We start from the raw sequence: 24,976 nt of genomic DNA, 5'->3' as shown, positions 1-24,976 counted from the left end.
GTCCTGTACCCCGAGGATGGAAGGGGGAGGCCGAGCCATCTGACCAAACCTGCATGGGAGGAAGTTGCCAGTGCTCAGGGTCTCCAGCAGAGAATTGGCCTGCAATGTCGGAAACGTCTGAATGACCTCATCTGCGCTGCCAGAGTAAGTGAACCTTCAATTGCTCACACTCACCTCTGAATGGTAGAGGGGAAGTGGGTCTCAGTGACAAGGGCACCATCCATATAGCCCATGCATAAAAAAGCTACTCAACATAATAAGGTGATGCCTCATGACCCCCCTGTAATCCATCTAGTCTCCAGGTGGAGAGGCCACTGTGAGTTCCTGACCTTTCCACATAGAGAGCTCAGATGCTGTCTGGGAAAGGTGGGGAGGCAGTATGGAACGGTGGTTAGGCATTGAGGGCACCAGCAAACACTGCTAATGACATGCGTCTTATGAGCCTTATCCTTCTATCTACATGGGCTCACTGCTCTGGAGGGTGCTGCCCTGGGTAACCTGCAGTGCTTCATTCACATGGCAGACAAATCCAGTGGGTTATTTGTAAGGCTGGAAGAATGAGAAAGATACATGAAATCCAATTGCTCTCAACCCCATCTTCTCTCTTTGTGCAGGAAAAGTTAGGGCACAACAGGAGAGAGAGAGAGAGAGAGAAGATGGGAGGGGACTGGCCTGACCTGAAGAACCTCACTGAGTTCAAGGAGTGGGCAACCCAGCTGGCAGGGGAGGAACAGGACTGAGCCTGTTCGGATGGAGAGGTCGGCGGGCAGTCTCCATCCAGTAAGGATCCATGCACAGTGTAGTCTCATAAAAACCTAAGAGTTATGTGTTCCTCAATATTGGAGGCAGCTCATGCAGTCACTCGCTCTCTCCTCTCTCACATACAGGTGCCAGCAGGAACAGGGGAAGGATAGAAGAGGAAGCCATCTCCAGCAATTCCTCCAGCTGACAGAGGACCGAGGACATTGGGGAGGAGGAAGAAAGTGCAACTGTAGAGGTGTCACGGCAGTCACCTGCACCCTCCACCAGTGCAGAGACACAGACTACAGTGGGTACTCAGGAAGAGGCAGGGTCAGCCAAGCTCACTGGCACTCGGAGGACTGTTGGGGAAGAGGCATCTGTGACGTACAAGTCAGATGGTGAGCCTCTGGGATTGGCCCTGCACGAGGTGCTAGGGAAGCTGCAAGAGGTGGGGCAACACCAAGCAGAGGTGTCAGAGGTCCTCAACAGAGTGGCATGTGAGGCAGAGGAGTCCGTCTGCCTGCTGGCTGATGAAGTGGTGCTAACATGTGCGCGCATTGGAGTCACCATGGGGAGGGTGGCGGATGCCACTGAGAACCTAGTCCAGCAGAATGCTCAGTTTTTGAGATGCACTCAGACATGCACTCTATCGCTGTAGTCACGGGTGAACCTTTGCAGTGGCTACACGATTGGGGGACAGGGCACTTCACATGTGATTTCGCATGTAGTTGCAAAGGTGCACTATAATTGTTAACATTCTGACATTTTTGTAAATAGAGTAACCTTGCACTTTAATGAGGTCTGATGTGATTTATTTGTGATTCATAGTCCTTAAGCTTGTGCGCCCACCGTGCCCGCACAACCATCTTCAGAGGGACACCCCAGCTTGGGTCTATGTCCCTTGGAATCATGCATGTGCAGGGAGGCAAAGCTACCTGCCAGGGACCTTGCAAGCCATGTGCAAGAAGTCTTCCGTGCACATTGAGCCTTTGCCCTTCACATGCTTATCTGTTCCAACACCCTAGCTTTGTAAGTACTACATGCTGGGGTCTCCTTCAGCTGACATGATCTGCATCTCCACCCACCCGTGAAAAACTCCCATGCAGCAACTCAAGATCTTCACCACGAGGTTCTGGATAGTTGCGAGCAGCCATGGTTAATGTAATGTTCAATGTGCAGTCCAATACTTTTACCCCTACCCCCATGACCCACACCCTCCTCACTCCCCCCTGCCCCAGGTGTAACATTTGACCTTCCCACAGTTACCCTTCAACTTGTACCCATCACCCTCCATCCCGCGCAGGTGAATGTCCATGTCTACTATCTTCCCAAGGAGCCCACCCCATTATAATAGGCATGCCCCTCTCACCCTGCCTACCCCCGTAATCCGCTTCTACTTCCGTCTCCCCTCTAACAACCCTCAGTGCCCCTTCACCCATCATTGCTCAGCCCTCAGCCTCCCATCTTACCAGCTCCCACTGCCTCCTTTAACTCTTACCATTCCTTCCTATTGACAATTCCCTCAGTATGCCCCCCAGGTATCATCAGTTGACATCATGGACCCCTCCCTCTGAACCCCTTTCCCCTCTCTACACCCCACCATGCCCATTCACATCTGCACACCCCCCATGCCTGTTCACACCTGCAACCTCCCGCCTGCACTCCATCAAGGCGCTTCCCATCCTCCCGCTCTATACCAGCTCACACATTCCACAACCCCAACAGGGTGTCTCTCTTTCCCTTACCACCCCTAACCTCCTTCCCTCTTCCAGTCCTCCACACCTGCCCCACCTCTTCATTCCTCTCCTTCCCATCTAAACCCCCCCCGATCCCCTCAGCACAAACCATCACCGCCCAACAGTACCCTCATGCAGCCGTCTGCCTGCAGTTACAAGATCCATCTCTTGGAAGTTCCTGCGGCTAGAAGATCCAAGTGGTTGATGCTCCACCCACCCACTGAACATGTGATGTTCCACGGTCCACAGTCGCTGGAGGCCTCCATCTTCCAATCTCCGCCAGCTGCCCCTGGACTAGGTGAGTACCGACACGTCCAGGCCACGTTTTCTAGGCCAGCACGATATCCCACTGGCAGTATGGATGATTGGACAGAGGGGACAATTCCAGTCGGGCCTTCATCTGCATCCCATTAATGGGATGCAAAACGGAAAACGATTTTTCAGCTCCCATCACATTGACCCCAACCCCCCCAGCCCACCATTAAACTTGCTACTCTTGAGACTGGGAAATTCCATCCTCTATATGAACTTAGGTCTGAGAGATAAAAGGCCAGGCTGCCATATCTCTGCTGAATGAATGAATCTTGAGTGAATTGACAGGTAAACAAATGCAACAAAAAAACAAATGTAACAAATGTAAAAAAAAAGTTCAAATTTCAGAAACTCTGACGTCAAGAACTGCAAAAATTAAACAGAAATCTAGGAGTGATTACAAGCAAATATTTGCTTTGTTTTTTTTAGCCAGTTTTCTCCTAAAACCAATGGCTCTTGCTGCAATATGGTTCCATGAGGGCTGGCAGTGTCTTGTTTAAGTTAAAAGCAAAAAACTGCGGATGCTGGAAATCCAAAACAAGAATAAAAATACCTGGAAAAACTCAGCAGGTCTGGCAGCATCTGCGGAGAGGAATACAGTTAAAGTTTTGAGACCGTATGACTCTTCAACAGAACTAAGTAAAAATAGAAAAGAGGTGAAATATAAGCTGGTTTAAGCAGGGTGGGGTGGGGGGCAGTGGGGTGGGACAGGTGGAGCTGGATAGAGGGCCAGTGATTGAATTGTTGAATTCAATATTCAGTCCAGAAGGCTGTAAAGTGCCTAGTCGGAAGATGAGGTGCTGTTCCTCAACAATTTTACATTATGAATTCTCTCCTCCACCCCACCCCCTTTCCGATCCCTCTTTTTCCCCAATAATCTATAGAAATTTTTCTTTTCCCACCTATTTCCATTATTTTTAAATGTATTTCCATCCATTGTTTTTTCTCTACCTTTTAGCCTATTTCGATCCCTTCCCTTCACTTCACCCCACCCCACCCCCACTAGGGCTATCTGTACCTTGCTTGTCCTGCTTTCTACCCTTAATTAACACATTCCTTAGATAATATTACCACCTTCAACACCTCTTTGTCCTTTTGTCTATGACATATTTTGGCTATCTCCACCTATCGCTGGCCCTCTATCCAGCTCTACCTGTCTCACATTCCCTCCCCCCCCCAAAAACAAACCAGCTTATATTTCACCTCTTTTCTATTTTTACTTAGTTCTGTTGAAGAGTCATACGGGCTCGAAATGTTAACTGTGTTCCTCTCCGCAGATGCTGCCAGACCTGCTGAGTTTTTCCAAGTATTTTTATTTTAATCTTGTTTAAGTAGTTAGCTATGCAAGGCTAGATGTTGAGTGTTGACAAAATAATCAACCATAGAACAAGGTAGTGGATCGTTAAAATGCAAGTTCACATTACTTTCTTTCTGTATCCAGATTTATTGCTAGTTTAGAAGGCTGAAGACGATTACTAGGTCAACATGTTAAATGATACTTGTTTTGAAAAACATTTTGGATAATCTTCTTCTGATATGCACCAAGGTCAGTGCAACTTCTATAACACAGAAAGAGTAAACTCGAACACTGTTGTTCTTCCAACTGCATTACTGTGGCTTGGTTGGGAGCAAAGTCAGCTCCGAATGAGAAAGTTGTGGATTCCAGTCCCACACTAGAAACTTGGGTGCAAAAATCTAGGCCGACAGTGCAGTACTGAGAGAATGCTGCACTCGGAGTTGTTGACTTTCAGATGAGATGCTAAACTGAGGCCTCATCAACTCTCCTTGTCCTTCTCAACCTGTCTGCAGCCTTTGCTGTTGTTGACCATACTATCCTCCTACAAAACCTCTTTACTGTAACCCAGCTGAGTAGAACTGGTTCCATTCTTATCTACCTAATCATAGCTAGATTATCACTTGCAGTGGCTTCTCTTCCTGTTCTCGCACCTTTATTTCTGGTGGCCCCCAAGGATCTATTCTTGGATTCCTATTACTCATCTACATGCTTTAGCGACATCATCTGAAAACACAGCCTTAGTTTTCACATGTAAGCTCATAACACCCAATACTATCTCACCACCATCTCTCTCAACTCCTCCACTGTTGCTAAATTAGCAGACTGATTGTCCAACATCCAGTACTAGAAGCACAGAAATTTCCCCAGATTAAATATTGGGAAGACTGAAGATATTTGTCTTTGGTCCCGACCACAAACTCCATTCCCTAGCTACTGCACTTCATCTCTGTCCTTGGCAACTGGCTGAGGCTGAGCCAGGATATTTGTAACCTTGTGCCATATTTGACGCTAAAATGAGCTTCCGACTGCACGTCTATACATCACTAAGTCTGCCTATTCCACCTCCATAACATCGCCCGACTCCACACCTGTCTCAGCTCATCTACTTTTGAAATCTTCATCCATTCCTTTTACCTCTAGACTTGACTATTCCAACACACTCCTGTTGGCTTCCCACATTCCACCCTCTGACAACTTGAGATTATCAAAATTTCTGCAGTCATGTCCTTACTCACACCAAGTCATGTTCATCCATTAGCCTTGTGCTTCTTAACCTACCTTGGCTCTCACTTAAGTAGTATCTCAATTTTAAAACTATCATCCTTTGTTTTCAAATCTCTGTGGCTTTGTCCCTTCCCATCTCTGTAATCTCCTCCAGTCCCACAACCCTCAGAGAGGTCGACACTCCTCTACTTCTGGCTTTGTGAGAATCCTTCCATTTTAATAGCTCCATCATTGGTGGCAGCATCATCTGCTGCCTAGATCCTAAGCTCTGGACTTCTCTCCCTAAACCTCTCCCCCTTTCTAATTCTCTTTCTCCCTTTAAGATGTTCCTTAAAACCTATCATTTTGACCCAGCTTTTGGCCACCTGCCCTAATATTATCTTTATGTAGCTCGATGTCAAATTTTGCTTTGTGATGATTCTGTGAAGCACCCTGGGACATCTTCATAGGTTAAAGGTGCTACAAAAATACAAGTTGTTGATGTTGTAAAGCATTTTGGGACTTCCCAAATGTTACCTAAGCAGTGAGCCGCTTGTGCTATTAGCTGGGATCTTTTCTGGCCAATACGCTATTGCTGGCACTCGATGGCCACCTTCCCACGTAGTCTTTTTTGCTGAACTTCCACCTAAATCAAATTTATAGAATTGCATTAACCAATATCTCAGTCAGTGGGCCAATAATATGTTCCTGTATAACTTTTAGATATTCCAGGATTACACATTCCCTTCCCAAAAGTGGGCACTTTCTCAACAATTTTCTTTCCTCTTGCCCAAAAGAAAACTGATAAGTTGCCAAGCAATTGTAAAATCAGGGCTACAACCTCACTGATGCGTATGGCTTAGCTGCTCACCAGGTATACTAACTCACCCATTTACAGGGAGTGTTCCCCACAGTCCCCAAAGCTCTGTCATGACATTGTTTCACCTGAACTACTCCTGTCACTGTAAACACTGAGAGGAAACAGGAACTTACAGTACAAAGTGTTACACAGCATCATTGAAGGGAAGGATTGAACTGCTAAACATTAGACCTAAGTACACACAGCATGTGTTTTAAGGTATAAACAGTAGGTAACATTGAAATTCAGGTGTGGCCTGAGAGTTTTCCTGCTACTGTGTTGGATAATATGTCAATGAGAGAAAGGAATGGGATACTGGTCAGTCTGCCGCCAGGTCCCTGCGCTAGCAGGGGTCAAGGCAGTTGCCTGAAGGTGGTCTTCTGGCAGCAGACCAGGGAGCCAGTAGGTCAAGGTAGGCTTAGAGGCCCTCACTACCTGCCTATAGCTGCAGCAGCATGCTGCCCAGTGGAAGGGATCCCCCTCCACAATGGTGACCCACCTGTGGAGAAGATTTTTGATTTTAAATTTTAAAAATTGCCAAGCCAGCTCCTCCATCTTGGGGAGTCCTCTCTCTCAGTTATCTTATGGCATTATGCTGCAGCTTCCAAGCCTGAGGGCCTCCAGCTTCGAGAGCCCGCCCACTCCATTTAATCAGATGGTAAGCCTGCCCTCTGTCCACTAATTGGCCAATTTGGGGAAAATCATGAAGAAGTGAAGGTTTCCTAAACAGTGTGAGCTTCTGACATAAGAACAGAAAATGCTGGAAAAACTCATCAGGTTTGGCAGCATCAGTGGGAGGAGAAACACATTTAATGTTTAGAATCCAACATGACCCTTCTTTAGAACTTTTGATCCCCATTTGAGGCTGATGGTGGGGTCCAGAAGCTCACAGGAAAATCCTGCTGCAAGAAACGACAAAGACATATCTGGGTGTGTACATATATTTCTGAATTAACATTTAAAATGATGAAACATTTCACCTAACGACAGCTGACCCACAGTTTCTCCTTTTGTCAATTGATTATTTGGTTATTCTGTTATCATTCTGGGTCTTATAAGGGATTGCATTTACAAATACTGCTGGAGGCAAGACTATTAGTAAACTCTACCTTTTATTTAACCTAAGACTAACTACGTACAATTCACACGCACCAGGAGGCTCTACATAGAACACTCTCTCTCCATGCCCTGTTGTCAAGTGATCTTACAACGCTGATTATGTAGACTATATATTTACATATTTAACATATTAACCCTTTAAAGTGTAGTTATTACCTTTGTTTGTCTGCCATGCTCCCACAAATGGGCCTGCAGTTCCAGAAAATTCACATTTCTCAGACCAAGGGCCATTGTCACCTGCATGGGAAACCGATTTAAAAAGTAATCATGACATGGATTGTAAAATTAAAAATGTTCAGCCACTAAAAGGTATTTATATTAAGGGTGGCTCAGAGACAAAGCATTGGGGCACTAACACACAGTGGTAAGATGCAAGCTACTGTCTGTGATTTCTCATGCAGTGAGTTTCCAATTGTAATCAAGCTTTCAATGGAAGACATTGAAGGAAGCTGGGAAAATAGAACCATTTTAGCATCTCATTCTGGTGTGGAATTGCATACATGCCAGTGTGAACTCGTATGTGAACTTTTCTTATACCAATCATGCCATTGTCTACTTACACTACCATTTTAATGATAATGTGACTCTAAATTTAAAAAATAAATATGACATTCATCAACTTGTGGTTGTACAGTCAAAGGTACTTGAGTCATTGGCATGTAGCCCCTCAGTTCTGATTTGAACAACCTGTTACTCCAGGGTGTTGCTGCCGTCAGAACTTTGCTGCTATGTGCACACGTTTATCAAAATCCATCTGGTTTAAATATTGCAATGAAGTGTGATGGAGCGGCAGGGCAGGGATATTCAATCTATTTTTTGAATGCTTAAGCTGAATTACTGGATCGTAGTGTAGCTAACTGTAACATGGATATTGACTGCTGTTTGCCTCTTAATGTACAGGATATGCTATTTGAAATCCCTCACAAATTTGTTCTTATTTAAAGTTCAATCACCATATTCTGATTTGAATTTTTCTGTGTGCATAATGGAACCTTAGCTATGACCAGGCCAAATCGTTGCCACAAAAGTGCGTAACAAGAGTAAGTGGTTGTAACATGAACGTTGGTCATTGTAGCTAAAAGGAGAATCAACATTACCAAGGCTAGATTGACATTCAGAATAGCTGTAAACAGCTATCATATGACTCCCTGTGGCCTAATTGAGATCCTTAAGTAGGCAATTAATGCCAATTAAGGGCCTCATCCTGCCACTGCTCTGATTTAATGGGTAGTGGGAAAGGCTTGCTTCCAACGTGTAGTCCAGCAGGTTTGATCTGTGGGCTGCTGGTCAATGAAAGGGGGAGAGGACGCCCCCTTCATGCCCTGTGTCAATTGGCAACCCCAACCCCCCCAACCCCTAACACAGTTTTGCCTCCCCACGTCTACCTTTGCTCCCTGCCCTGTCCAACATGCCCCCAAGCTCCTCTCACTGGGGCCTGTCAGCCAGGCCCCAATGAGATCCCAGACGTACCTGAATATCTGGGTTCATCGCTATTTGACCTACCTGCAGCACCAGGAGGGCTGCCGCTCCTGCTGCCTCTGCTGGTGTGCAGAGCTGCCGGCCTCCGATTGGCTGGCAGATCCACAAGGTGGGATGTCCTCTTGGACACGGATGGAAGTCCTGTTTCATACTAATTAAGAGGTCGGAACCCAAAAGCTTAAAGAGTGACAAGTCAGCTAAGCAGAGATGAACTTGCTCCCAAATTTTACCAGTGAGGTCACAATTTCCAACAGGCAACATTTAACAACCAGGCACATTTTCACACAGAGACAAATTTAAGCATCAGACGTTCTTATCCTCAGCTTCATCCTTTATGGAATGCCACTGGCAGAAGTCTGTAAGTAATTCCCCAGCCCAATCTCTTAGCGGGGAAATGTTAAATGCAGGGGAAGTATTGGTGGAGCAATAAGAGAATAAATAAGTTATAATAAAGGGCCACACCTAGTGCATTTTAAGTGATATAATATATTGCATACTGTGATTGAACAATATCCTACCATTGGCAGGAACTGACTTTTTAAAATAATAGTTGGGTTATGGAATTGCTCACAAAGAAAAATAAAAAAAACCCATCTCCTCCTGCAAATATCTCTCACTTGTCTCCAATTTCCGCATTCTCCCTCTCACACTCACTGTATTTTTGTTGCCCTTCCTTTTAACTGCCTCCCTTTGTTTTCACAATCCTCCTCTCATTGCTGTCTCTATGGGATGTGAAATTCCTGCTTTTGTATAAATTTAGTAAATTATCAATGTTCGGCAAGGCACAGTGGGCTGCTGTGCAACTGCAACATCTAATTAAAGCTGTATGTCCTTCTAAGATAAGGGGATCTGTGCAGTCATATTCCTTCAAGATGGAGTGCTCTTGCCTAGGAACACCAAGATTTACTGAGCGTGAAGTCACCCTGGTTGAAGTGAGGGACGGGGTACTATCTGCTTTTGCATCAAAATGTATCCTCCGCCGAACAGAAGCAGTCCAATTATGTCTGACAGACCTTAGCAAGGAGGGAAAATACTGTCACTAACATGCACATGGCAATTGTTTGAAAATGCAGGAGATGTGGAAAGTTGATAAACTTACAGCTGCCCCAATTACACATAACACAAGGATAATTTATGCGTTTTCACTTCCCTCAGAGCCTCGTCTGCTGGTAGTGCATGTTGGAAATTTCTGTGTGCACTGACAATTTTCTTACTGTTGATGGCTGCAAAATTGTGGGCCTGCTAGCTGAGATTCCGGACTGGAAATGCAGACTCAAAACTACCCTGAAAATCTTTCCTCATAACCCATTATTCTTTCACTGTTGCTCCATACAAAGTACTCAGACAACTTGATATTTATTTGAATAGTTAGAATGTAGGGAACTCCTGTCCCAGGGCCCGAACTGAAGCTTATTGGCCTGTTGGTGCACTGAAATATTATAGGGACTTTGTACAGCAAATTCTGCTGAGGCATTCTAGCTGCATATTGCATTTTAATTTACTCACACACACTCACATGATGGAGGAGGTGGTGGTGCAGTGGTATTGTCACTGGACTAGTAATCCAGAGATGCAGGGTAATGCTCTGGGGACCTGTATTTGAATCCCACCATGGCAGATGGTGGAACTTGAATTCAATAAAAATCTGGAAATTTGTTGATTGTCCTTAAAAACCCATCTGGTTTACTAGTGCCCTTTAGGGAAGGAAATCTGCAGCCCCTACCTGGGTTTGGCCTACATGTGACTCCAGATCCACAGCAATGTGGTTGACTCTGAAGTGCCCTCTGAAATTGCCTATCAATCTACTCAGTTGCACCAAACCGCTACGGAGTCTATAAGGGATGAATCCGGACCTAGGCACCAGAAATGACAATGGCAAACTCAGCCCTGTCAACCCTGCAAAGTCCTCCTTACTAACATCCGGGGGCTGGTGCCAAAATTGGGAGAGCTGTCTCACAGACTAGTCAAGCAACAGCCTAACATAGCCATACTCATGGAATCGTACCTTACAGATAATGTCCCAGACACCACCATTGCCATCCAGCAGAGGTGGCGGCACATTGGTATACAGTCAGAAAGGAATTGCCCTCAACATCAACTCTGGACCCCATGAAGTCTCATGTCACGAGGCCAAACATGGACAAGGAAACCTCCTGTTGATTACCACGTACTGTCCTCTCAGCTACTCGGAGGAAGCACTGAAGGTGGTAAGGGCACAGAATGTACACTGGGTGGGGGACTTCAATGTCCATCACCAAGAGTGGGTCGATAGCACCACTACTGACCAAGCTGGCCGAATCCTAGGCCGGGTCTCCGGCACATGGTGAAGGAATCAACAAGAGGGAAAAATATACTTGACCTTATCCTCACCAAACTGCCTGCCGCAGGTGCTTCTGGCCATAACAGCATTGGTAGGAGTGACCACCGCACAGTCCTTGTGGAGACCAAGTCCCGTCTTCACACTGAGGATACCATCTATTGTGTTGTGTGGCACTACCACCTTGCTGAAGGGGATAGATTTCGAACAGATCTAGCAGTTCAAGACTGGGCAACCATGGGGCGCTGTGGGCCATCAGCAGCAGCAGAATTGTACTCAATCACAATCTGTAATCACATGGCCCGACATATCCCCCAATCTACCATTACCACCAAGCCAGGGGATCAACCCTGGTTTAATGAAGAGTGCAGGAGGGCATGCCAAGAGCAGCACTAGGCATAACTAAAATGAGGTGTCAACCTGGTGAAGCTACAGCACAGACTACGTGTGTGCTAAACAGCATAAGCCGTATGCGATAGATAGAGCTAAGCGATTCCACAACCAATGGATCAGATCTAAGCTCTCCAGTCCTGCCACATCCAGTTGTGAATGGTGGTGGACAATTAAACAACTCACTGGAGCAGGAGGCTCCACAAATATCCCCATCCTCAATGATGGAGGAGCCCAGCACATCAGTGCCAAAGATAAGGCTGAAGTATTTGCAACAATCTTCAGCCAGAAGTGCCAAATGGATGATCCAACTTGGCCGTGTCCAGAGGTCCCCAGCATCACAGGTGCCAGTCTTCAGCCAATTCGATTCACTCCATGTCATATCAAGTAATGGCTGAAGGCACTGAATACTGCAAAGGCCATGGACCCTGACAATATTCCGGCAATAATACTGAAGATTTGTGCTCCAGAACTTGCCACCCCCAGAGCCAAGTTGTTCCAGTACAGCTACAACACTGGCATCTACATGCCAATGTGGAAAATTGCCCAAGTACGCTCTGTCCACAAAAAGCAGGGTAAATCCTACCTGGCCAATTATGGCCCCATCAGTCTACTCTCGATCATCAGTAAAGTGATGGAAGGGGTCATCAACAGTGCTATCAAGCAGCACTTGATAGAAATAACCTGCTCACTGATGTTCAGTTTGGGTTCCACCAGGATCACTGAGCTCTAAGTGTCCAGCTTAATGGAGCTGGGGTACCCTATCCTTTTTGTTCAGAAAATGAAGTAAGTAGCCAATGACCATGCGCAGAACACAAACAAAGTTAAAAAGAGAAGTCCATAAAGGCTGTATGTTTATTGAGAGCTATTGCTCCAATTTGGTGTTTAATAATAACAAACATTACTTGTTTTTGGGCTGGGGAACTCTCACACAAGAAGTAAACCAGTTTGATTTGAAGATAAATTAGTGAATAGACCACAGGTTATTGTGACTGGGATGTTGCAACAGATTCTCGTTCACTACGAGGTCCATGAGCTTTGACTTAAATGACAGTAGGGCTGTTGATCAGTAGTTATCAAGATCTAACTTTAATCTCCTTTAGGTAAGCATAAACTTTGTTTTTTTCCATTTCAACAGGACAATATTGGTTTCTAAGAGTATTCACGTAGATGGCCCAGCAGAATAGACTTTTGAGAAATGTAGCATCTTAGCCATGGGGCTGTGGCATTTTGGGGATGTAGACATTGAGAGAAATTTACTTCATCTCAATTCACAAATTGCAGTTCTGCATTTCATTGGGCTTTTGGAATATCTTCCTCAGTTTCAAATAACATTTCCACAAGAAGTCATTGTATTTTGTAGTAGAAGAGATATGAAACTGAGCCTGATATGGAAAACATGTTAAATTTAATTGCGATATTAAAGTTTTTAGCATTTGAAAAGCACTTTAAAGGTTTGAACATTATACTTCAAAAAAAAATTCACTGTTGCCAGATTCTATAAGTGTCTGCTTTTAGTCATTTACCTTCAGGATTCATTTCAAGATTAAAAGGAATAATCTCCCCTGTGGGGAGACAATGGTGCAGGTTTTAGAGTCATTTGGTCCCAAGTGTTTTTCGAGGTTTTCATGTTTACAGCACTGAAGCCTAAATTGGCAATGGGCACAAAGTCAGGTTTAATTTTATGAAAACTGTATTGTCTGGCACAGAATAAGGGAATGCAGTGAGCATGCAAGATGCCTGCCAAGAGTGCAATTTGGAAATGAGTACAATGCATTCTTGATTAGAACTGCTGGAGAAATTGGGTGCATGCATTTTCTGCAAAGTAAGTCAGAAAAAAATTATAGGGCAGCTTGTATAACATCCAGTGAATAGTTAGAGTATAATATAGGTAAGGGAAGCAGACCACCACCATTCCTACCTACTGGGGAATGGGAAATGGCTTAGGGAACATGAGAGAAAACAGAGAAGTGTTGTGCCAGTATCTTGGGTGGAAACAAGATCAATATTAATTTTATTGGCTACCAAAGATAAGACTTTAAAGTATCAGAATTATAGTTCCATACCAGCAAACCACACAAGTGTGTTTTTATGAAAATCTGTATTAACTGCTTCCAGTATCCGCCCAATGACATGGTCCAGCTCTCGTAGACTGTCTCCATATGGACCACGTTTGGAGATGTTAGCAAATCGAGAACTGAACTGTAAAGGAACATGCATATGGGCTGGGGCAAAGTACAAGAAGAATGGATGTAAACTCTCCCTAAGAAAAACAGAACAGGAAAGTGAACTAGATCAGAAGATAATAAAGATTTATTTTTTAAAATGAAATCTGACATAGCAACTAAGGTTTTGATGGCATAAGTAACTAAATACACAGCAGGTTTGCCCAATGCTCAAATCAGCCTTTTTACCTTTCAGACATCAGGTCAAATTAATATCAAACTGATGATACAAGAACTTCTGATATCTTTTAGTGAACACAAGTTCCAGTATGCCTAAAATAAATTAGTTTTGGGGAGCCTGAAACCACTTCTTTGGCATAAAATAGAGATCTGATAATTCATTCTAGATCTAGGGTCAAGTTTCCAATTGGAGCTTCCAATCTGTATAGCACTAAACAAGTAATCCAATGAGTAGCTGAGCTATACAGACTATACAGAAAGACACCAATTTCGATACCTGATTTCAATCACCATAATTCATCTCAGTGATCTTTGGATTGCGAAGGGAAAATCACCCAGGAAAGGTTCCTTGCCTGAAACTTATTTGCAAATGCAGAATACTGAAAAAGAATTCACTCAGAAAAAAGAGTGGCATTTAATCTAACAGGGTCCATGAGGCATTCTTTTCTAAAATCTCATTTCCCTCAGTACCATGGCTTTAAACTGGGTTAAATTGTTAGTGAAGATAAAGTGGACAATTACAAACATTGCATTGCTACATGTAATTTTTATTATGCACAGTTAAAAATTTCTTGTGTTTAATTTTTATTTTATGCACTTGCTAGGCTTCAATCCTTCCTAAAATTCTAGACAAAACAATCACTATTGCAGTGTTCTGGATTACCAGATTCTAAAACAAAATATGTGCACAGACAGAATACACAAAAGAATATTAACACTCTGGCAAGTTTGGCTGTTGGGTGGGGAAAGGCTCAAATTTGGCTCTGTTGTCCATGCCCACCGCAACACCCGTCCTGGGTTAAAACTGAGTCTAGAAAAGCAATTACTTGGCTAGGGTATAGAAGTGCAATAGACACCTAGGGCAGCATTTTCCCCCCGCTGGGGGGTTGTGCGGGAACGGGTGCGAGTGGGCGGGTTCCCGATCGGCGCCCCAGTCAGGGGTGCGGTGCCATTTTACATGGGCAGGCCAATTAGGCCTGCCTAGCGTGACGTCCGCTCGGAAGTGCTATGTGCTCCCTGTGCAGGTGGGGGGGATTCCCTGAGCCGGGAGTGTGTGTAACAGCGCACAGATCTCCCTGAGGCAAAATGCTGCCTCAGGGAAATCGGCTCAAGATTCAAAATTTCATCAAAGGCAGAAAAAAATATTCCTGACATATCCCCTCATGTAACACTGACACTGTCAATTTCCTTTATTTAGACATTTCATACAAATTTTAATACCCTTATGAAACCTCATCCCACCCGTGGATGAGGTTTCATTTTTTTTTGAAGGCCGCCTGGGCTCTTCACCTGCCCGCCACCTTAAGGTTGGATGGGCAGGTTCATTAATCAGTTTAATTACTTTTTTAATGACCTTAAAAGGCCTTTGACAGTCCGGCGGGCGCGCAGCTGATTCGGCTGCGTGCTCGCCCTACTGAAAATCTAAATGATGTGGGGTGATGTCGGGATGCACACCCAATGTCATCCCGCGTCACTTTATGCATCGGCGAGCGGGCCCTGCCCCCCCCACCGACCGGAAGATGCAGCCCCTGTGGAAATCTATCCCTAGTGGGGGTTGGGGGGGCAAATAAAATTTACAAAAAAAATTCCTTAAAAAATCAGTTAAGTTCTGTAACCAAATTAAAACCTATCCATTACAAACTCATATTCTCCATTTGTTTGTGCCACATACCACCCCTTCACCAGTGGGCAGGCATCGGACTTGAATTCGGCATTCAACCACTACTACTGTGATTGCAATGCCATGCCTCAAGACAATCACAGTAGCATGCTGGTCCTACACAGTACTGGACTACCTATGCCAGGGGCATGTCAGTACCAACATGATCTGAGATTACATTCATACACTGGGTAGCTTTGCAATTTTTATTTTCTATTTGCATTAATTAAGCACAACAAGAGGTGATGATTACACTTGGGTATAGATTATTTTCATGAAATTGCAGTATTGAGTATCATTTTCCTCTCTCCTCAATAAACTACTGTCTCCCACTCACCTGGCGTTCTGGATGAATTGTATAGCTTTTTCTGCATATCTCTCTGCCAAGCTGCTGAGATTAACTGGTTGTTCTATGATCCTTTGGTTTTCAAGGAGAGGCAGTGCTATATCTGTAGTACACGGGTTGTGTTTATAGCTAGACAGAAAGCACAGCAATATACAAGCTGGTTTAGCTGAAGTATCAAACAAAAATAGGAACAATTCAGACAGGATATTCGGAAAGATTTGAATTAAAAAACATTTACCGCATAAACTTTGATGCAGTTACAAGCAAAAATTACATTTCAAAATGCCAAACTAAGAAGGATTACTTCCTTCACTGACATATAAAAGGTGTGTGTGTGATATAAAATATGTATCATTTTGATCTCAAAGATCCCTTCACTCTTTAAAGTCCTTTAACATGTTGTCATCTCACAAATCCCTGTCCATCTTTTCCAGATCTTCACATGTGATTCCCTCCAATCAGGTTTCTGGACCTGCCAGAATTGAAACAGCTTTTAAAGTCACAAACGATATCCTTTGAGACTGTGACAAAGATAAACCATCCCACCTCATCCTTCTCAACTTGCCTGAGAGCCTTTGACAGAGTTCACCATGCCATCTTCCTCCAACGCCTCTTCACTGTCGGTTGGATGGAACTGCGCTCCCAGTTCCATTCTTATCTATCTAATAATAGTGAATTAACTGCTGTTGCTTTTCTTCCTGCTCCTGTGCCACTATCTCTAGCAACCTCCTAGGATCTATGGTTAGCCCCCTTTTAGTTCTGTGCTGCCTCTCGGTGACATCCTGAAGCAGAAAGTCAGTTTCCACATTAGGCTGACAACACCCAGTTGTACTTCACCACTATCTCTCTCAATCACTCCACTGTTTCTAAATTGTCATACTGCTGGTCAAACATCCAGTTCTGGAGAACAGAAACTTCCTCCAGCAAAATATTGGGAATATTTAAGGCAATGTCTTCCGTCCCTAACACAAACTCCATTTCATAGCCACTAATTCCACAGGGGAATTTTAACTCACTCAAAATCCATCCACTTTTATAGACTTAAAATTGGGCCCCATCTCTCTGCAAGGCTCTTCTAATCCTGTTATAGGCCATACCCGATTTTAACATTTGCTGTTGTACTTTAATTTCCTTCATCTCTTTCCCTGCTCTTTTCAATCTAGTACTGTCCTACTCACCTTAGCTTTTTCTCATTCTTGGGATGGGTGTTGCTGGCAAGTCCAGAATTTATTGACCGTCCCTAATTGCCCTTGAGAAGGTGGTAGTGAGCCGCCTTCCTGAACCACTGCAATCCAGTGAGGGTACACCTACAGTGCTGATATGGAGAGAGATCCTGGATTTTGGTCCAGTGGCAATGAAGGACAATGATATAGTTCCAAGTCAGGAAGGTGATTGATTTCAAGGGGAAAATGCAGGTGGTGCTCTTGTCCTTCCAGGTGGTAGAAGTCACAGATTTAGGTGTTGTCAAATGAGCTTTGGCGAGTTGCTACAATGTATCTTGTAGATGATTCAAATTGCTGCCACTGTGCAAGGAGGGAATGAACCCTTAAGCTGCTGGATGGGGTGCCAATCAAGTGGGCTGTTTTGTCTTAGACTGTCAAACTTCCTGAGTGTTGTTGGGTTTGCACACATCCAGGCAAGTGGAGAGCATTCCATCATACTCCCTACTTATGCCTTGTAGATGGTAAGGAGGCTTTATGGAGTCAAGAGGTGAGTCAGTCTCTGCAGAATTCCCAGCCTCTGACCTGCTCTTGTAGCCACAGTCTTTTTATGGCTCCTCCAGTTAAATTTCAGGTCAATGGTAACACCAAGGATATTGTTGGTGGTGGATTCAATAATGATATTGTCATTGAATATCAAGGGGGGTAGGCTAAATTTTCTCTTGTTGGAGATAGTCATTCATTGCCTGACACTTGTGTGACATGAATGTCATTTGTCACTTATCAGCCCAAGCCTGAATGTTGTCCCGGTCTTGCTGCATGTCAACACGGATTTCTTCTGCATCTGAAGACTTGTAAATATCATTCAACACTGCAATCATCAGCGAACATCCCCACTTCTGATTTTATGATGGAGGGAAGATCATTAATGGAGCAAAAACAAAAATACTTGGGAAAACTCAGCAAGTCTGGCAGCATCTGCGGAGAGGAACACAGTTAACGTTTCAACTCCGTATGATTCTTCAACAGAACTAAGTAAAAATAGAAAAGAGGTGAAATACAAGTTAGTTTAAGGTGGGGGGGGGCGGGGGGGAATGGGACAGGTAGAGCTGGATAAAGGGCCAGTGATAGGTGGAGATAACCAAAAGATGTCATAGACAAAAGGACAAAGAGGTGTTGAAGGTGGTGATATTATCTGAGGAATGTGCTAATTAAGGGTAGAAAGCAAGACAAGCAAGGTACAGGTAGCCTTTAGTGGGGTTGGGGTGGGGTGAAGGAATCGAGAAAGGCTAAAAGGTAGAGATAAAATAATGGATGAATACATTTAAAAATAATGCAAATAGGTGGGAAAAGAAAAATCTATATAAATTTTTGGAAAAAAAAGGGGGGGGGGGTGAATCGGAAAGGGGGTGGGGATGGAGGAGAGAGTTCATTATCTAAAATTGTTGAACTCAATATTCAGACCGGAAGGCTGTAAAGTGCCTAGTCGGAAGATGAGGTGCTGTTCCTCCAGTTTGCGTTGAGCTTCACTGGAGCATTGCAGCAGGCCAAGGACGGACATGTAGGCATGAGAGCAGGGTGGAGTGTTGAAGTGGCAAGAGACAGGGAGGTCTGGGTCATGCTTGCGGACTGACCGAAGGTGTTCTGCAAAGCGGTCACCCAATCTGCGTTTGGTCTTTCCAATGTAGAGGAAACCGCATTGGGAGCAACGAATGCAGTAGACTAAATTGAGGAAGTGCAAGTGAAATGCTGCTTCACTTGAAAGGAGTATTTGGGCCCTTGGACGGTGAGGAGAGGGGAAGTGAAGGGGCAGGTGTTACACCTTCTGCGGTTGCATGGGAAGGTGCCGTGGGAGGGGGTTGAGATGTAGTGGGTGATGGAGGAGTGTACCAGGGTGTCCCAGAGGGAACGATCCCTGCGGAATGCCACCGGGGGGGGGGTGAAGGGAAGATGTGTTTGGTAGTGGCATCATACTGGAGTTAGCGGAAATGGCGGAGGATGATCCTTTGAATTCGGAGGCTGGTGGGGTAATAAGTGAGGACAAGGGGGACCCTATCGTGTTTCTGGCAGGGAGAGGAAGATGTGTTCCTCCTGTGCATCCGCCCTCACAACTTCCTCTCCCTCCCAGAAACAAGGTCCCCCTTGTCCTCACTTATCACCTCACCAGCCTGCGCATTCAAAGGATCATCCTCCGCCATTTCTGCCAACTCCAGCATGATACCACCACCAAACACATCTTCCCTTCACCCCCCGGCGGCATTCCGCAGGGATCGTTCCCTCCGGAGCACCCTGGTCCACTCCTCCATCACCCCCCTACACCTCAACCCCCTCCCACACCACCTTCCCATGCAACCGCAGAAGGTGTAACACCTCCCCTTCACTTTCCCTCTCCTCACCATCCAAGGGCCCAAACACTCCTTTCAAGTGAAGCAGCATTTCAATTGCACTTCCCTCAATTTAGTCTACTGCATTCGTTGCTCCCAATGCGGTTTCCTCTACATTGGAGAGACCAAACGCAGACTGGGTGACTGCTTTGCAGAACACCTTCGGTCTGTCCGCAATCATGACCCAGACCTCCCTGTCGCTTGTCATTTCAACACTCCACCCTGCTTGCACGCCCACATGTCGGTCCTTGGCCTGCTGCAATGTTCCAGTGAAGCTCAACGCAAACTGGAGGAACAGCACCTTATCTTCCGACTCGGCACTTTACAGCCTTCCAGTCTGATTATTGAGTTCAACAATTTTAGGTAATGAACTCTCTCCTCCATCCCCACCCCCTTTCCGATTCACCCCCCCTCCCTTTTTTTTCCAAAAATTTATATAGATTTATCTTTTCCCACCTATTTCCATTATTTTTAAATGTATTCATCCATTATTTTATCTCTACCTTTTAGCCTTTTTCGATTCCTTCACCCCACCCCACCCCCACTAGGGCTATCTGTACCTTGCTTGTCTTGCTTTCTACCCTTAATTAGCACATTCCTCAGATAATATCACCACCTTCAACACCTCTTTGTCCTTTTGTCTATGACATTTTTTGTCTATCTCCACCTATCACTGGCCCTTTATCCAGCTCTACCTGTCCCACCCCACCCTAAACCAGCATATATTTCACCTCTTTTCTATTTTTACTTAGTTCTGTTGAAGAGTCATACGGACTTGAAATGTTAACTGTGCTCCTCTCCATGGATGCTGCCAGACCTGCTGAGTTTTTCCAGGTATTTTTGTTTTTGTTTTGGATTTCCAGCATCTGCAGTTTTTTGCTTTTATCATTAATGGAGCAGCTGAAAATGGTTGGCCTAGGACGCTACCCTGAGGAACTCATACAGCAGTACCATGAGGTGGAGATGATTGGCCTCCAAAATGCACAAACAACTTCTTTGCGCTAGGCATGAGTCAAACCAGTGAAGAGTTTGCCCCTAATTCCCATTGAATTCAAGTAGGCTAAGGCTCCTTAATGCCACACTTGGTCAAACGCTGCCTTGATGTCCTCCCTTTTAACTCTTTCGAGTACAAACACATTTCCATCTGTTCCTATTCAGATGAAGTTACATTGTTTCATAGTTTGCTATTGTGAGATTTGAACTCTTGATCTTGGGGTTACAAGCCCAGTACCATAACCACTTGGCTATTTAGGGTAAGCATCCTCCCTTTTAAGGAGTACAGGCTAGCTTCAATTGGTGCTGGTATGGTACTGGCCACCAGCTCAGGTGTCCAGGCAATCAACAAAGTGGTTTGTGTTGGCTGGGCACTGAAATCATTTAAAACAGTAGGCAGCATGAAGTTGGTGTGCTGCCTGCAGTGCAGTCAGTGGACAGGAGTTAATTGTGCTTCATGATCCCTGCAATTAAGATTTCTAGGGCTATAAAATTTAGCCCTCTACATGCTGTGGTATCATACAGGGGGCGGGTTTCCTCAGAGCTTCTCATACTCCACCTCTGTACCGCTTTACATGTGAAATCCTTGGAACTGGAGAAAAAAAACTTGCTAATAAGAATGGTCACTCCTATCAAGAGCTTAGTAAATGGTCACTTATAAACCACTTTAACCTCTGTTTAACAGCTTCTGATGTCAGCAGATCACTCAACTGAATCATAGCCTTGTAATTTGTCTCGAACTTCACTACTGATTATCCAGATTCTTTGAAAGATAAACTATTTTTCATTGAAATAAAATCTTCATCCAATTTAAAAAGCCTCATTAGAATTTTACGCCTCATGGCTTATTGTGTGCTTAGTTAGCAAATCTCAGCCAGAGCATCAGTAGTGGCACAAGTGGCCACAGCCTCTTAGATAGGGAAAAGTTAGTTTGGGTTCCTGCTACTTGTCCATTATACTGTATGTGTGTAGACAATGGGCAGAATCATCCCAGATTTACATTAAGTGCAGGAGCGGCTGGGTAAAGTGACGTTTTACCCACCAGCAGCTATAGCAGCTTCTCACTCTGTGCCCGAAGTAAGATAAGCAAACAAACCGCAAAGTCCCGAGCAATGTGCAGCTCGCCAAGTGCCCGTCAACAAACTGCTATGTAATATTTTGTTTATTTAGAGACTTTAAATTAATGTTTAAATGTAAATTAGATTTAGCAGAGCTACAAACAAAAAAAAATGGTATTGGAAACTCGCATGAAAGTCAGTGTAACACATTTCTCCATTTATAGTAATATAAAATACAGCTGATGTTGGAAATCTGAAAGAAAAAAATGCTGGAAAAAGTCAGCAGGTTTAACAGCCTCTCTGGCAAGAGAAACAGAATTAAAGTTTCAAGTCCATATGACACTGAAGACATCATATGGGTTTGAAACGTTAACTCTTTTTCTCTCTCCTGAGGTATCAGGAGAGATGGTGGCATGGTGGTATTATCACTGGATGAGTATTCCAGAGATCCAGGATAATGCTCTGGGGATCCAGGTTCAAATCCCACCATGGCAGATTTTGAAATCTGATGATAACTATTGCCGATTGCTGTAAAAACCTTACCTGGTCTGGCCTACACATGACTCCAGATCCACATCAATGTTGGTTCTTAAATGCTCTCTGAACAAGGGCAATTGGGGATGGGCAACAAATGCTGGCCTAGCCAGCAATGCCCCACATCCCATGAATGAATAAAAACAAAATCTATCAGCCTCATTTTGAATATACTCAATGTCTGAGCAGCCATAGCTCTCTACGTTAGAGAATTCAAAGAGTTACAACACTTTGAGTTAAGAAATTTCTCCTCACCTCAGTCCTAAATGGCCAACCACTTATTCTGGGATTGTGGCTCTAATTTCTAAATTCCTAAGCCATTTTATTCGCATCTATTCTGTCTGGCCCCTTGCCAACCCTCTCATTCTTCTTTAGTCTACTCAATCTCTCCTTATAGGTAACCCCCTCATATCAGGAACCAGCCTAGTGAACTGTTTGTTGCACTCCCTCTAGGGAAACCATGTTTTCCCTTAGGTAAGGAAACTAAAACTGCTCAGAATACTCCAGGTGTGGCTTCATCAATCCTGTATAACTGTAGCAATACTACTGTTATACTCCAATCCCTTTATGACAAAATTCATTTGCCTTTCTATTTGCTTGCTGTGCTTGCCTGTTAGGTTGATGTGACTCATGTTCAAGGATACCCAGGATTCTCCGAATGCAAACATTTCCCAGTCTCTCACATCAAAAAAATGTTCTTTTTTACTTTTCCTATAAAGTGGATAACCTCTCACTTCATCATATTGTATTCCATCTGCCATGTTCTTGCTCACTCACCCAACGCGTCTATATGCCTCTGCAGCCTCTTTCTATTCTCATTGCTTTCCCATCTAACTTTATTTCATTAGCAAATGTGGATGTATCATGCGTAGTTGAGCGCCCAAGCACTCCTCAGCTGAGACTGTCTTCAACATGAATGTCCTCAGCTCCATTCTGTCCGACTCAGCCTTGGTGCTACCTCAGTCCAGACTGAAGTTGGAAAAAGTCATTCAAAAGCTGAAAAACAAGGTCGCCGAAGCTGATTGAATCCTTGGCGAAATTCTGAAAAAACACAGCAGAGATACACTCCTGGCTTGGCTGCACAATCTCATAACCCTCACCTAGGAACAGGAATGCATGGAGGGGATCTTGGGAAACCTGTGATCGTGACTGCTTTCAAGGAGGGAGGCAAATCCGATTGCGGTAACTACAGAGGAGTCTCCCTGCTGTCCGCCACAAGGAAGATCATTGCAAAGATCCTCCTCATTCACCTTTTCCTAGTGGCTGAAAAGCTCCTTCCAGAATCGGAGTACAGTTTTCACCCATTGAGAGGCACCATAGACACGATATTCACCGCATGACAAATCCAAAATAAATGCAAGGAACAGCACCAATTACTGTACCTAGCCTTTTTTGATCTCTCAAAAGCCTTTGACTCTGTTAACTGCAAAGGCTTGTGGAGTATCCTCCTCAAATTTGGCTGCCCTCATAAATGTGTCACCTACTCCATGAAGACATGCAAGATGTAATCCTCACCAATGGAACCGCCACAGACTCTATCTTAGTGAAAACTGGTGTCAAATAAGGCCATGTCATCACACCAATCTGCTTCTCCATTTTCCTTGCTACAATACTGCACGCTGCCTCCAGCAAAGCACCCATAGGCATGTAATAATCTTCAGAATTGAAGGGAAACTGTTCAATTTACGCTTCCTTCAATCCAAAACCAAAATCACTCCAACCTCAGTCATTCAGTTTCAGTATGCAGATGATGCTTGTGTGTGCGTTCACTCAGAAACTAAGCTGTGCATGGCTCCTCCTCCCCTGAAGCATGAGAAAATGGGCATTTTACTAAATATCCAGAAAACTAAGATCCTCTTCCATCCAGCTCCCACAGCACAACATCTTTCCACATCAATTAAGATCAACAATGAGAAAATCATTGGAACATTTTCATATCTTGGGAACCTCCTCTTGACAAAGGCCGACATAGACAACAAAATTCATCATGTGCCAGGTCAGTCTTCAGCCGATTGAAGAAAGGAGTATTTGAGGACCAGGATCTCAAACCCGAGACTAAAGTTTACCAGGCAGCAGTGATCCCTGCGCTTCAGAGATTTGGATGACTTCAGCAGGCACCTTAAAGCACTGGAGAAGTACCCCCAGTGGTGCCTTGATCCTCCAAATCTGATGGCAAGAAAGGTAGTCCAACAGCAGCGTCCTCTCCCAAGGCAATATGCCCAGCATTGAGGTGCTAATCACTCAAAACTAGCTCAACTGGCAGGCCATGTTCATATGCCTGACACCAGACTCCCAAATTAACTGTTTTACTCAGAACTCGGTCGCAGCAGGAGACTCCCAGGAGGACAGCAGAAGTGTTTTATGGATGTCCTTAGAACATTGCTGAAGAGATCGCACATTGGACTTAACAGCCATCTCAGAACCTATCGAAACTGAGTGGAATCACGTCATCCTCCAACCCATAAGACTGCCTATGAAGAAGAAAATTACATTCAGTTCCCTTATCTAAGCCATTAATATAGATTGAGGCCCAAGTACTGATCCTTGCAGTACCCTCCTAGTTGCAGCCCGCCAATCCAAAAGTGTCCCATTTATCCCTATATTCTGTATTCTGTCTATTAACCACTCCTCAATACATGTTAATATATTACCCCCAAATCCCATGGTTGATCTAATTTTGTGTAATAGCATCTTGTGTGGCACCTTATCAAATGTGTTTTGAAGTTCAAGTATTATACCATATCCACTGGTTCCCACTTATTCATCTTACTGGTTACATATTCAAGAAATTCTAACAGCCTTGTTAAATAAGAGTTCCTTTTCATAAATCCGAGTTGAATCTGCTTAATCATAACATGATTTTCATTGATGTCGCCATATTTTCATTTTAAGACAATAGTGATACCAGGTATAAGCCAATAATTTCTGCTAGGTGTACTTGAAGGTAAAGGCAGGCTGAAAAGAGAGCTCTCTTGAATAAAAA

At 44.3% G+C, this 24,976-nt stretch overlaps 1 protein-coding gene across 1 annotated transcript in view; it reads right to left on the bottom strand.

The window, feature by feature from the left end:
- Nucleotides 1-24,976, bottom strand: part of arsg (arylsulfatase G) — an 87,120-nt gene that overhangs the window by 35,252 nt on the left and 26,892 nt on the right. Inside the window, exons 5-8 of the mRNA XM_041216708.1 lie at nucleotides 15,856-15,993; nucleotides 13,520-13,716; nucleotides 7,424-7,504; nucleotides 5,827-5,935 (exon numbers count right to left, since the gene is read on the bottom strand). Of these exons, the coding sequence (XP_041072642.1) occupies nucleotides 5,827-5,935; nucleotides 7,424-7,504; nucleotides 13,520-13,716; nucleotides 15,856-15,993 (525 nt within the window). The remainder of the gene's footprint in view (nucleotides 1-5,826; nucleotides 5,936-7,423; nucleotides 7,505-13,519; nucleotides 13,717-15,855; nucleotides 15,994-24,976) is intronic.

The sequence above is a fragment of the Carcharodon carcharias genome, chromosome 22, assembly GCF_017639515.1.
Source record: "Carcharodon carcharias isolate sCarCar2 chromosome 22, sCarCar2.pri, whole genome shotgun sequence".
Lineage (NCBI taxonomy): Eukaryota > Metazoa > Chordata > Chondrichthyes > Lamniformes > Lamnidae > Carcharodon > Carcharodon carcharias.
Note: the sequence above shows the minus strand (reverse complement) of the source record. Positions and strands in the feature narration are given on the sequence as shown.